Source organism: Podarcis cretensis, assembly GCF_951804945.1.
Source record: "Podarcis cretensis genome assembly, chromosome: 7".
NCBI classification, from domain to species: Eukaryota; Metazoa; Chordata; class Lepidosauria; order Squamata; family Lacertidae; genus Podarcis; species Podarcis cretensis.
Window position 1 is genome coordinate 47,889,579 of NC_137176.1, and position 14,345 is coordinate 47,903,923.

At 44.7% G+C, this 14,345-nt stretch overlaps 1 protein-coding gene across 3 annotated transcripts; it reads left to right on the forward strand.

Moving 5' to 3' along the window:
* The first annotated feature begins 234 nt into the window (after positions 1 to 234).
* On the forward strand, positions 235 to 13,677 carry CABYR (calcium binding tyrosine phosphorylation regulated). 3 transcript variants are annotated; one of them, XM_079983322.1, is made up of 6 exons: positions 235 to 487; positions 1,660 to 1,842; positions 2,032 to 2,085; positions 4,825 to 5,130; positions 7,546 to 8,187; positions 13,572 to 13,677. In XM_079983322.1, the coding sequence occupies exons 2-5, from the start codon at positions 1,695 to 1,697 to the stop codon at positions 8,178 to 8,180; spliced, it is 1,143 nt and encodes a 380-aa protein (XP_079839448.1). In that variant the 5' UTR covers positions 235 to 487; positions 1,660 to 1,694; the 3' UTR covers positions 8,181 to 8,187; positions 13,572 to 13,677. The 3 variants fall into 3 exon arrangements, with proteins under 3 accessions (XP_079839448.1, XP_079839447.1, XP_079839446.1); XM_079983321.1 differs by having other exon boundaries at positions 237 to 470; positions 4,825 to 6,018; positions 8,047 to 8,187; XM_079983320.1 differs by having other exon boundaries at positions 239 to 487; positions 4,825 to 6,018; positions 8,047 to 8,187.
* Positions 13,678 to 14,345: the final 668 nt, after the last annotated feature.

Consider the following 14,345-nt stretch of genomic DNA (forward strand, 5'->3'; position numbering starts at 1 on the left):
TTCCCTCAGGTAAACGAGCGTAGCCAAGTCAGTTTCACCTGGGAATGCAAACAGTGAGGGACATATTAATTCTCTGTACTATATAACTCGTCACGTGTAAAGCCACTGGCGGGTTTTTTATTGTAATAATGACGCGTTTGTGTAACGGCCGTGTAATAACTGCAGCTGGACCCCCGACGCCCTGACCCGCTTCGCGCCTGTTTCAGTGAGGCGCGCGCTCATCTCGAGTTGGCTGCGCTGAGGGGCTTCGCGCGTATATCTAGAATAGGCCTGGCGAACGTCGGGGCCGGCCTCCCCGCCCTTTCCTTAGCGCTGGTCTAACTCGGCCTTTGTGACCTCACAAATGCGTGCGCTCTAGCCCCGCCCACCAGGAGCATCTAGATATAAAAGGTCCGCAGGTCTTCTTCGCCGCTCCAGAGGAGGCTCCGGCAGGGGGCGAGGCGGGAGCTTTGGCGCAGCCGACTAGCGAAGTATTTTTTAAAGAAAGGTCGGGCGGCTTTCGAGCCAGCGGCGGTTTGACGAGCGAGGGAGCCACCTTGTGGCTGATGAGAACGAGCGGGTTGGATGGGGAGCAAACAAGGAGCCGAGTGAGGGGCGGCTTCCTGCGTGCAGGGCCGCGAAGCTGGGCGAGGGGCGTGCAGGGAAGGGCGTCCGGAGCCCAGGCCCGAGGTCTCGGGAGCGGCGCCCTACTACGGCTGGATGCTTTATTTCAGTTGTGGTTACCCTCCCCACAGGGAAGACTCCCAGCACATTTCTCTGCTATTTGTGTCTTATTATGGCATAAACTTCGCGGACCACTTTGTCCACTTCATCAGATTCATATATGTATGTATGTGTGTGTTTGTGTAGATACACACACACATTTAGGTCTGAGTAGAAATATAGCTAGAAATACAATGCAGGTGTGGTGATAAGGATGTACTTAACTGTTTTGTGAATGTGCATAATTAATACTTTCTGCATTTTATTTCCCTTGCTGACCTCACTTTTTACACCCCCACCCCCCAAAAAAATTTCCATATGTGTTGTGTAACTCAGTATAACACTCCATGCATCTGATAGAAGCTTATTCCATATTAAATTTGTTAATCTGTAAGGCATTGTAAGAGTCTCTGGACATCTTCCACCTGTTGCTATTTACAGGTGTGATTCAAGTGCATACCTGCAAATTCAGGTGGTGCTTTTTGTGATTCGGAGAGTGATGGGGAAATACCTTGGAAAGTGAGGTGTGTAACCCTTCGCACAAACGTACAAACAAATCAATAGGAATGCTCAGTAAGCGGGTTTGGAAGCAACTTCTGTTGTTTTTGCTGCAGAAGTCTAACACCTCTTGAAATGCTATCTTGTATTGATTTTTGTTAGCTGCCTTGGGAGGGTTTACCCTAATAGGCAGAATATAAATGCACGAAATGACATCATTCTACAGCTACCCTTGGGGGTGCAAGTAGTTAGCAGTGTGAACTGGGCAAGGAGGGAGGTGTGGATTGCAGCCTAACATGGTTTCCCCTTCAAAAATTCCCGTAAGAGGTCTACACATGTCCACAAGAGGCCCTGAAAAATCACTGTGAGTGATACATTCCATGTGGGTTATGGGTAGAAAGTAGTTATGTAGATTGTAGAAAACGCCAGTTTTTTTCATCCAGTTTCCTTTCCTTACAGTTGTGAAATTGCAGTATTGTCTTCAAGTGGCAACAATGCATACCACAAAGCCCAGGATGGTGGTTCCTTATGGCCTCAAGACACTACTTGAGGGAGTGAGCAGAGCAGTTCTGAAAGCCAGTCCCTCTAACATTACTGAATTTGCTGCTGTGTATTTCAGGGAACTGATACTTTTCCGAGAAGGTTTGCTTTTCTTCTTTTTAAGTTAAATACTGTACTAGTTTATAGAGCAATTCAGTGACATTATGGACTAACTGTACTGCCGCAATGGCTCCAATTTGTAAATTGTCAGCAAACCACTCCCTTAAGCCTTTGTAAAATCTGATATCCTGAATTAAAATTAACTGGCTTTTCCTGCCTTTTTCCCCCCAGACCACCCTAATTTAGACATTAAAGACCTGGTGAGAGAGTTTCATATGACTAGAGGTAAGACATTAGCAGCAAAGCAATAGTTCTTGGGGCAATAACTAGCACAGGCAGATGCATGCCATACATTTAAAGCACAGCCAACACACAGTTAAAGGACATGACTTCCCCCAAAGCATCCTGGGAGTGGTAGTTTGTTAAGGGTCCTGGAAATTGTAGGTGGGGGGACTACAGTTCCTGAAATTCTTTGGGGAAAGCAGTCTGCTTTAAGCGTGCATTGAATGCACTTTATGGTGTGGATCATTAGTGTTTTTATAGTTGTTCTGATTTTGAGTGGAGTGCCCTACCTGGGTGGATGGAGCAGCCAAGTAATTTTGTTGTCCCCGAGAGGGGGCAATGACAATAAAGATATTATTATTATTATTATTATTATTATTATTATTATTATTATTATCATCATTCCTGCCTTCCCTCCCTCTTTTTAAAAGAAATACAGTGCAGCCACTGAGGGTGCTATTTGAAGTGGAAACTTGGCATGGGGGAAAAGGGGCTCGCCTCCTCATTCCATTTTCCAACAGAAACTTGCCCCATACAAGAAAATGCAGCTTGGGAAGGGTGCTTTTCACCCTGGAAAATCAAATATCACCAGGAAAATTAAATAAGAAACCCTCCTTAAGTGTTACTGAATTAAATACGAAAAGTGCCAAATCAAGCAAAACATTGATTGTTAACCTTTTAATTGCAGTAAAGATTGTCCTTCCTTGTATTGGGGGGAAATCAGCAATCTTGTGTTTTAGCACATGTGTTTTTAAATCACTAGGAATTATATGTATGAATAAACTATATAGAATATATTGATGCACTATGCAAACTGTATTTCTTTCTAAATGATAGCCTGCAGTTTTTGTATTGGAATCATCATTTTGGGTTAAAAAGACTTGATATCTCTGTTTAGAGAATATTGAACCGTATCATTAGTAGTAGTAGTAGTAGTAGTAGTAGTAACAGTTGTTATCAATTGTAGCAATAGAAACCCCTTTTCTGCCACATCAGTCTTCCACTTATAGCCTGAGTCCTGGAATCTCATGCCTTTTAAAATATGCTACATAGCAGAGCCGTTGCTATGGGGGTGGAGGAGACCTAGCCAGACTTTTTGCCCCGGGTGAAGCCTTCAGAGGGGCGCCATTGATGCTTCCAGCCTCTCTGTGTGTACACAAATGCACATGGTCAGGTGTGTGTATGTGCCAAACTGGGTCTTTGACCTGGGTGAAATAAAGCCTAGTTTCGCCCCTGTAAACAGTATCACAGAACTACTGCAATGTGTTATTCTGTCTCCCTCAAAAAGGGATTATAACTGAGGCAGCTAAATTGGATTTGGAGAGATCCCCTGTTAAATGGCAATTTGAAGAGACACTGTTTGAGTCATCAGTCAGGGATGGTGGAACTTGTGGCCTTCCAGAGGTGGTTTTGATACAACCCCCACCAGCCTCAGACAGCATGGCCAACAGTCAAGGATGGTGGGAGTTCTAGCCCAGCAACATTGGAAGGCCCCACAGCTTCCTCATCCCTGGTAGAAAGTTGACTTGTATTTTTGTGGGAAATATGCTGCAGGTTGGGGAAGTTTATTCATGCAGTCACAAAATGCCCCGTCCCCAAATATGTCCCTGATCTATGTTGTAAGGCAGAGGTGGCCGGAAGGTAGATCTCTTGAGTGATTCACAGCAGATCCATGAGGATTCTGATGCCCAGTTGTTTAACAATAGCAACAACGAAAAGGTCTCCCCTGCTTTCTAAATTAGGCTGCTGAGTGGATGGGAGAGGAAAACAAGGAGTGAATAGTGCACATGCAACTTGTCAAATGGACATGTGGCCACAGGGGGGCAGCTTCCTCATAGTGGCTATTTAGGGTTATTCGGCCTTGAGATCAGATCAGGCCCATGACCACTATTTGGTAATAGTCCAGAAGCAGATGAATTGTTTTAAGTAGAAAGGATCCACTTACGATTTGTAGGAACCTGGGGTTTATAGAAAGTAGTGCTCAGCAGACACCTTCCATAAAGAGCACAGCTGCCTAATACTGAATCAGGCCAGTATCTACCTCAGTATTGTTGATACTTGACTAGTGGAAACTTCCCAGGGTTTTGAATAGAGGTCTTTCCCAGTCCTGCCTGGCAGCAGTGGGGAGCAAACAGCGGACCTTGTATATGTATTTGTTCATAAAAACCCCCACTTGCATATGAAAATTAAATAAAAAATAGCAAAGTGGTTTGCAACAATTACATCTGTACAATTGAAACCACATTAAAAATATAAAAATCACAGATCATGAGCTAACTATTACAGGAAGAGGTTTTAAAAAATGCTTGCTCTGTCACTGAGCTGTAACCCCTCTCCAAAGGAAATAAGTGGTTTTATGGAAAGGGATTAATGTTGTCTAGGTCATTATGGCATTTCTTGTTCAGCATTTAAAGTATAAAGCGAAAGTATTTTAAAAAGCCAGTCTTTGGGGAATTGCAGAAAACCGGCTCCTATTGTGCAGCCTTGAAATGACAAGTGGACACTATTTGACAGTTGAATGTATGGAACAACCTCAACGTTTCACAAACTCCATGTTAGCCGTTCATTGAGTTCTCCCAGCAATTAATAAATGTTAAGCTTTTCAAACTAAACTAGGAAGTTGGTGGTTTTAAGCAACTGCAAGTTGGTGGCTTACCGAGAGAGAGAGAGAGAGAGAGAGAGAGAGAGAGAAAGCGCTTTAAAGAGAAAGCTGTTTAACCTTGTTTCCTGTTCACCCTGCAGTGGAAGGATGGGCAGAAGGGACAGCAGGAGCGGCACAGGTGCCCCGCAAAAGGGCTGACGTGGGAGATGCATTTAGGCCAGAGGTGGACACGACGGCTCCGATGAGTGATGAACCGAAACGGAAGGAGAAATCTACTGACACAGAAGAGGACCAGATAAGTGAAGAACCACGCCGTGAACAGTGCACCAAGACAACCCAGTACCCATCGACCGTGGACGAGTTTGTAGACAGGGCTGGGGACGAAAAGGGAGCTGGGCTCGCCTACGTCCCGGCCGATCCAGCCCAGCTGGCATCCCAGATGCTAGGTAAAGTTGAACCTGTTTCTTCTGAAGCTGAACTGAAGGATGTGGCGGTCTCAGTGCAGACGCTCCCTACCTCATCCCAAAGTGTAGAGAATCTTGCTGCTTCAGTCACAGAGGCCCCGCCACCCTCACCTGCACCGGAACCTGCCCCTGCCCCATCGGAAGTAGCGCCTGCCCCTGCAGAAGAGGAACCGCCTACCCCCGCAGAACCGGAACCTGCCCCCGCGGAACCGGAACCTGCCCCCGCAGAACCGGAACCTGCCCCCGCAGAACCAGAGCCTGGCCCCGCAGAACCAGAGCCTGCCCCCGCGGAAGCAGAGCCTGCTGCGCCTGCAGAAGCAGAAGCAGAGCCTGCTGCCCCTGCAGAAGCAGAACCTGCTACCCCTGCAGCTTCTGTACACTCTCTCAGGGCTGGGTCCACCACTCAAAGTCACACCTCTGTTCCTGGGGAGGTAGTTACCTCAGGCAGTCAGGCTGAGCAGCCACCTGCCGACGTAGCAGATCCAGATTCCTCAGACCCCTTGCTGGAAGAACAGCCGCCCCCGCCACCACCACCTCCTCCTCCTCCTGATAAAGACCCATTGCAGGCTGAATCTTGTTCAAGTGAAATTGAGCTCACATCAGACATACAGCTCACCCCCATGTGTGATGATGATCCCAATGCTGGTGGAGAGCCCCAACCACCACCGTATGTAGAGCAGTTTCCGCAGCAGATAGTAATTCCTTTCGTAGACACTGTAGCATGTCTCTTTAATCCGCTGATGGCTTCGCAGAATGCAGGTCAGTTTGCTAGTATTCTAGATCCATCTGCAGATGATGCAGAATGTGACCCTGACAGGATGGATACTGCAGAGGAACTGAGTTCAGCTGATCCAGGTTTTATTATGTCAGGTAAGAAGTCAAGATATTTCTGAAAGCTGCCTATTCCATGTTGTAGTGATATTATTGCTCCATAATCAACAGATGGCTCCATCTCCTCAAATGCACTTGTGCCCATAGCTCAGCTGAGACTGAGGTCACACCCACACTGTACATTAAAAGCACATGGCTCCCCCCTGCAAAACTGGGAACTGCAGTTTACCTCTCACAGAGCCCCCAGCACCCTTAAACTACAATTCCCAGGACTTTGTGAGGGAAGCCATGTGCTTTAAATGAATGGTGTGGTTGTGACCCCAAAGGCCTTGTGCTGGTACAGTGCCTTGGGGACTGGAGCTTTAATTATTTAAATGCAAGTATCTATGACAGTGCAGTGCTGAGATAAGTGATTGGTCACTTTTGCTTTTAGGGAGTTACAGAGCCCACAGCACCTAACTGGAATGTGCATGTCTGGAATTTTTGCCTGTTTTTTCCAGGTGCATGGTTGATTGTGAGTAGGCCCCAAAACGTACCTTGCGTGAGTGCCAGCTGCCCCAATTTTCTGCTCAAGTCTTGTATCATTTCCTGCAAGCAGACTGGGCAGGAGCAGGATGACATTCAGCGGGGAGTTAGGCCAATGCCTTTTGGCTCTTCTTTAAACCATGATTATTCCCTCTCACAATAGACTATGCATCTTGAATCAAAATTACACACATGCTCACAGCAGTTAACAGAAAGTGATGTGGGTGACCGTGGCTTCAGGTTGTGTTTTTTTAAAAAACGAACAAGTATTCAGATGCTCAGCCATGGCACTGCTTAGGTTTTTGCATTTAAAAGAAATGGTGGTGGTTGCCTGGGCTGTCCCATTAGGTCTGGTCTTCTCCAGATTGTTGACAGAGAGGGGACTAATCGCTTCTTGCTGAGAACTGCAGATCTTGCTGCAGCTGGAGGATTGGCTTCCCATGGTGACACTGTTTCCTCTTATTCTCTGCTCTCCCTCCGTGAGAAGTGTGTAGCCCACTCCTGTTCTCGAGCTGAAGAAGCTCTCTAGCACCTTTCCCATGGCCTTGGTGTGCCCTGCGATGGCACACTATTCCCTAGAGTCACTTCCCATTAGAGAGGTGTAGGTAGGTAAGGTCTGGAAGCATCTTACAGAAGAGAGAATGCCGAAGGGGACAGGGGTTAGAGGAACACAAAGGGTTGGCATGGCTGGACAGGATTTGTGGTCGAAAAGACACTTTCAACCCATGATCTTTGGGTCACCCATACGAAAACAGTATCCTTACAACCAACAGAAGTACCTAATGACAAAATTTTCCCCCAAGTTGTGAATCTGATACTTTGGATTTATTTCGAAAATTATGAGAACCGGTTCTTCTGCTGTTCTCCATTTCAGCCATGCCAAGGTCCTCCCTTTTGCCTTCAGGGATTCTCTCCTCTCTGTAACATCCTTTCTTTGTGGCATAAAGTTGTGGGTAAGGCTATGCAATGTGACTGCAGTTCATACATCCTACTAGATGGTCTTTCATGCCAGCAAATTTTCTTTAAATTTTTATTTTATAGCCATGGCAACAAGCGAACCAGGACAACCACCACCATATTCTAATGTGTGGACTCTCTATTGTCTAACTGATATGCATCAACAAGGTCGCAAGTCACCACCACCTCCACCACCCCTTCCACCTGTTGGAACTGGTGCTCCTGTTCCCCAGGCAACCCTATTCATATCTAGTGGTAAGGACCAGCCGCAGTATCTACAGCCGCAGATGCTACAACAAGGCCAACCACCACAAGTGTCCTCTCCAACTTATGTGATGATGGAAGAAGGGAAGAAGGGAAATGCACCACCTTTCATTTTAGTGGGCTCTTCTGTTCAGAATAAACAGGACTGGAAACCCATCCCTGGCCATGCTGTCCTTGCACAGCAGGATACTGGCGGGACTGTGAGGAGGTTCGCTACGATACCCGTACCAGTTGCCAGGGCAGCAGATCCGAAAATGGCCAATCCCAATTTTAACTCCGCACAGGATAGCGGCAGGCCTCCAACTCCAGTTTTTCTTTCAGTTGCCATACCACTGGAAGATGTGATGAATGGGAAGAAGGGCTCAGGAGCTGGGGATAAAGCACCCTTTGCAGGCAGCTATGGTATAGCAGGAGAGATCACATTTACTACTGCCTCTGTGCGCAGGACAGAATAGCAAAAGGGTAAGTAGATCAGTTCACTTCGTTTATTTTTTTAATGATTGGTTGGTTGATTGTAGAGATGTATTCTGTAGTGGGCTACATTTCTAATATGCTGCAGCCATTCTGGGATCAGAAAGTTTTCTTCCAAGGTTGCAAACTGCGGGGGGGGGGGTGTCCCTAACTCCACATTCCTTTTATGCATTTCCCTCTAGAGAAGAAGCTGTACCATTTTCATATTGGGAACAGTGAAAAATAAATAGTAGACAAGTAGTTTATTTTTTAAGGGTTGTGAGCTGCTGAAAATGGGACACTAAAATAATGTTGGAAATTCTCTGCACACACCTCAATTGGCAATGACCATAAGCTTTCAACTTGGAACTCAAATCCTACTGATTTCAAAGGAATGTATTCCCAGGTGATGGCTCTGATGCAAAAGTTTGTGCTTAGCTTCTGTTTTTTATGAAACTTAAATTCTGTTATTTGACTGTTTGGCAGAAAAGTTTGGAAATTGAATACCCTCCACCTTGCCCCACAATTCATTGGTAGGACTTTTGTATTCAGAAAAGGACCTTTGGCCCTCCAGATGTTGCTGAACTACAACTCCCACCAGCCTCAGCAAGCATGGCCAGGGACGATGGGACTTGTAGTGCATGGAGAGAGTGGCTTAGTGCGTAGAGAGGGTAATGGCACATGGAGCACTGTGTTGTACGCATCTGTTCCCTGCCCAGTTATGCACATGGGACCCTGTTTCCAAGGACATAGTGCTCTGAGCTGTATGAAGGTGCTGATGCCATTCACATCTTAATTGGTTTGGTGAGTGTGTCCCTTTTTCAGAGATGCAGTGGCAAATCAAGTGTTGTTCATAAAACATTTAAAAAATACTCAACAAATGACTGAAGGGATATTGCTGATTTCCTTTGGAATGTGCATTTGGCCAGTTTCTAAGAAACAGGTTTGAAGCTTGTGAGCCCCCTCACTGAATCTGTTGCCATTTGCTTTCTTTTTCCTTCATGTGCATTGTTTGTTACTGGAGACTAAGTTTGGGTTAGAAATTTGATGAAGGTCCATAGAATACTTGCTGCAAGTTTTCTACATTCCAGAATTAATGAAGAGCTATCTTTAAAATAGAGGGTGGCATTCAACTAAGTTTTACTGAGAGCAGATCCTTTGAAATTAATGAACATCACTAAATTGGGCCCATTCATTTGAATAAGTCTGAGTAAAACTTAGTTGAACACCACTCAGAGTTATTTTCCAGCTGCTATTGCATGTGAAAGATAAAAGTGGTTTTGTCCTGGTTTTTGTTGTTGTTGAACTTGAAAGTATGGAATAGGTTGCTGGTTTTCTAGAGATTTGCTGAGACATGCAGATCAGTTCCGTTCTTTTTAACAATCCATGAAATTCTGTCTTTGTTACTTCTGAAAATCTTACCCGGTTTGCCTTTGCTTTGATGCTTTAGAACTGCTGCTCTGTATTAAGGGTGACAACCAACAGTGTCAGCCTGCTTGTGGAACAGATGTCCAGTTCTGACACAGGCCTTTCCCATCCCCTCCCACCCCTACTCCTCACATGATGTTGGATGTTGTCTAGTGTATTGTTTAAAAGGACGCATGTCATAGTGTTGAGAGCCAATTACTCAGTGTATCAGGGTGTATGAGAATAGCCAAACAGGGAGGGGGAGATAGTAGACTTAAATAAATTTGGGGATGATCTGGGGTTTGTCAAAGTGCTGGTGTTGTAAAATTCCAGTGATTAGGAAACAGTAGATCAGCTCCTACAAACATGGTGTAAATGGGTCAAATGCAGCTTTGTTGGCAGCAGATGAGGCCAGCTTAAGCCACAAGGAGCTCAAGAGCTACTGCTGGCTTGGTGGTGTCATTCTAGCCTGGTGGGCCTCATAATGCAGATGCCTTCTTGTACTTAAAACAGTTCTGAAATAGTTCTCATCTTCATGAGCTGACCAAGTAGTTAAAGATAGCATAGCCTACAAAGGATGGGTGGGTGTAATTTAGTCCTATCAAGAAATTAAACCATGAATAGATGTGACCTGCAAAGATGGGCGTAAAGTAAACATACTTTTGGGAGTAGTTTCCAATAACATAGGTCACAAACACACTAGACATTTAAAGCACATGATTTCCCCCAAAGAATCTGGAGAACTGTAGACTTACAATTCCCAACACCCTTAACAAACTACAGTTCCCAAGGTTCTCTTGGGGAAGCCATGTGGTTTAAATCTGCCTTACATGTACTTTCCATATATAGCGTGGATGTGATGAGAGCTGACAGTTGCATCAGTACAAGGCAGAAAGCCAGGTCAGAATTAGAAATATAGCAGGTAAAATATTTGCAAAAGTGTGCAGTGGTGGTAGCTTTCTGCTAAGGAGAATTTTACATTTGGAAGGGTGAGGGTAGACCACTTGACTTGCAGGCAGAATGTCCACAGTTCATTCCCTGGCATCTCCAGCTTGGGTTGTCTAAGAAACCCTGGCATGCTCCTGACAGTGCAGACCAGGTTGGCAGGGGGCATGCGGAGAAGGTAGGTTGGGCTCTACTGGTAGATCTACAGTTGTTTGACAATGGGAACAAAATTCATCTCCCTGATGAAATTAGGAAAAGCTGAGGGGAGGAGGGGGACAGGGTCACTAGGAGTGGATTTTTGTGTAGGGCAGCAATTCCATGCCTGAGCTTGGAATTAAATAATTCAATGCCTGTTTTCTCACGTTATTCACATATAAGATGTATGTCAGGTGCAGGCAGGGCTAAAAGCATGGTTCTGTTCTGCAGCCATCACAATTATGTCCCACCTGTAAGTAACACGTGAACAGGGTTAAGGCATCTATTAAAACACCATGTTACTCCTACAGACTTGATGCATTCCCACCTTCAGTGTAGACAGTATCAGTTTACTGCACCAAAATTATACATAAACATCCATTTCCTTTAATGTAGTAGTTGGAGGTGAAGGAAAAATTTCAGGCTCATAGCCTGGCTAAAAGCTTGGATGGGGTGGACAACACAAAAGTAGATATTGGTACACATTAATGTTTTACTTGTATTCATTAAGGCTATATAAAGATGGTGATAATGATCATTACTTCTGTTTCTTGCACAAGCTCTGCAGTAATGATAGGCCAGCTTAGAGGGGAACTATTTCTGGGGTTGCCAGAGCACAGCATCCTCCTTCCGCCTTTTCCTCTGTTCTCCACCTCTCTTTTTCATCCTTCCTTCCATCTCTCACCCCCCACTTCCCCCAATTCTTTCCAACCACCATTCTTTCCCAATGTGTTCTCAGGTCCTCCAACTAAAAAATTTACTCTCCCTTCCACCTTCCCAATAACTACGTGTAGTTACACGATTTTAAATTTCTCCCTCAAAGCGAGAACTGACTGTCTGATCTTTGTAAGCAACTCTAGAAACTTTTTTAGGCTATAGAGATGCTAAAATGCATCATTTTCCTGTCAGTTGTATAGTATTACAGAATAAAAACCTTCATGCGTCAGAACAGTGGGATTTGTTAAGATTCTCGAAGCACTGGGTTGTATTCACAGGCTAACAAAAAAGCAAAAACTTGATTCAAGATAGATAGAAAAGAGCAATCTTTTCTTTAAAATGGGGTAGGGATCAGATTATATGAAGTCTTTTCATAGAAGAGCAGGCCCATTCCAAAGGCCCATCTAATCCAGCATCCCTGGATTCACCCCAGTGGAAACCAGGTTCAAAATGAAGCCCACAAGCAGAGTTTGAGGCTAATAATGCTTTTCTGTTAAGTCTCCATCAGCCTATTCAGAGACAGACTGTCTCTGAACCTGGAGAAAGAAAGATATCTCAATTGATAGCTGTATGGAACATCCAGTTTAGAGGCAGGCTAGCTCTTGAGTAAACTGGCATTGTGGAAGGGGGTTTTAGTCTCAAATCCTACACCTTCAAAAGCGTGTGTTAGCCAGTGGCCAACACTGCATGATGAGCTGCATGAAGAGGTCATTTGTAAAAATCACAAAAACTTATAAATTGCTTTGAAAAGCTATAAAAAAGTGTGATTCTGTGTCTACTCAGATGTGAGTCCTACTAAATCCAATGGGACATGGGACTTACTCCCAGGTATGGCTGTAGCCTTAATTTCCTATTTGCTACGTATAGTTCAGAAGAGGTTAGGAAGATGCTCTGCCTTAGCTTCCTGTTCCCATTTGGGTGGTAGGACCATGACATCTATGGAAATCATGTCTCCCTCCCTCCCTGTGTGCCCCTTCTGGTTGGCACTGGTTGCTATGTTTCAGCTGGAAACAGGGAGCACCAAACTACTGTAATTGTAATTCTTTCTCCTGGCACCCTTCCACTTGTGCACAACAGATTGTACTTTAAAAAACAGAGTTAATAGAATCCCTGCTGTCTGTCATGGCAGATAGGATTGTGAATCACTTGCACAAAGGAAATTGTCTCCCCAACTTCAGAATTAACATCAGCAAGGGCTTACTAAATCTCTGCCTCTCTCCAAGCAGCCCTTGCATGTCAACAAAAGCCTCCAGAATTTGCTCTTCTCTGCTCCCCCATAATCTCATTTTCATCCCACATGTATTTGCCATACTGGCGGTGTATAGGTCTATAGAGTCTGGTCCCAGAATACATCTCTCTATATCTGCTACCCTTGGAGTTAAAGATCTGTGGAGGAGGTCCTGCTTCTGATGACCCAAGACAGGGCATTGTCTTCTACTGTGCCCCATTTGTGGAGCTTTTGTTGAAATAAGATAGTCCTCTGTTTTACCACTTTTTCATCACCCAGTGAATATGCTGTTTTGTTTCTGTAGTGGGGTAGAGCTGAGATCCATTGTTTGTCATGACCGTGTTTGATTGTAGATTGCTGCAGAGATTGTTTTTTAATGCATATGTGATGAAAGCAAACATACAGCTGAGGGTGGAGATGCTACAGGTTAGCCACCCCCTTAAGAGGATCGGAAATGAGCTGCAGAGTCATGGTGCCCTCACTCTGCTCTTGCATGTTGCTGCTCTTTCAAGGTTCTTGTTCAGCACCAGTCAGTTTGCTGTGACACCTGAATCAGCAAAACATTGTTCGCACACGGCCTCTAAGCCGAAATTGGAAACCTACCGTACTTCAAACTGTAGTTTCCAATTTCTTGCTGCAAGGAAGGCCACAGAGCACATGCTTTGCTGGTTATAGTTCGGATGCTCAAACCACTGATTTCTCTAGTTAAAAGAACTTGGTTTGTAGGGCTGGGAACGTCCTCTGGCTGCGATTGTTTGAGAGTTGCTGTCAGATTAGAATGCACTGAGTTAAGAGTCCTTATCCCTTTCTGCAAGAGAATGCGGTAGACCATATGCGCCGATGTTTTGCTACTGCCATGAACAAAAAATGCTAAATTCACTGAGTAAACCTTTTTCCCTCCCAGATTGAGAAGAGGTGCTGTTCAACATTTCACCCCAGAATGGAAACCTGCATCTTTAATTAGAAATTGATTAACTAATACACGCAATAAAGCAATGCAAGCGCTCTTATCTAAAGACTGTTTTTTAAAAAGCATTGGTATTTAGTTTTAAGACTAGTAATCAAGGAGTAGTGAACTAAAATCAGGACACTTCCCTCATTTTGACCTTTGATCTGAGAAGTTTAAAATGGACTGCTAGGGAAAGAAAGTCAAAATGAACATTCCTAAAGTTCAGGACACTATTCCCTTCCCAGTAAGTTGTTACGCTACTTGGAAGGCCCTTAGTCAGAAGTCTTATGACTGGGTAATTGACAAAATAGAACGTCATGTCCAGGAAATACAGAATGAGGGCATGGAGATTCCATGCAACTGCAAAATGAAAACAGGCTCTTATATAAGAATGCTGTTTTGTCTCTTCCATTGGTTTTTCCATCCCAAGGTGGGAACTGGGAAGCCTCCACCCACAATTTTTGGGTGGCTGTAGTAGCAGGACATTAATTGTGGTCATTCTGGCAATTGCGAGGGCTCGAGAGAGAGAGAAAGGCAGGCAGGCTAAGCTCTTATTTCAAGTTGGACTTTGGATATATAGAGAAGCAGCAGTACTCACTGCTCCTTTGTAGTTCTAAAGCCCATAATTAAGAAAGAGGCTAATTATTTCCCTCTCTCCAAGTTCCCTGGTATGGCAGAAGACTTTACGAATGTTTAGGGGCCCCATCTCTCCTGCACAACACAAAGTGT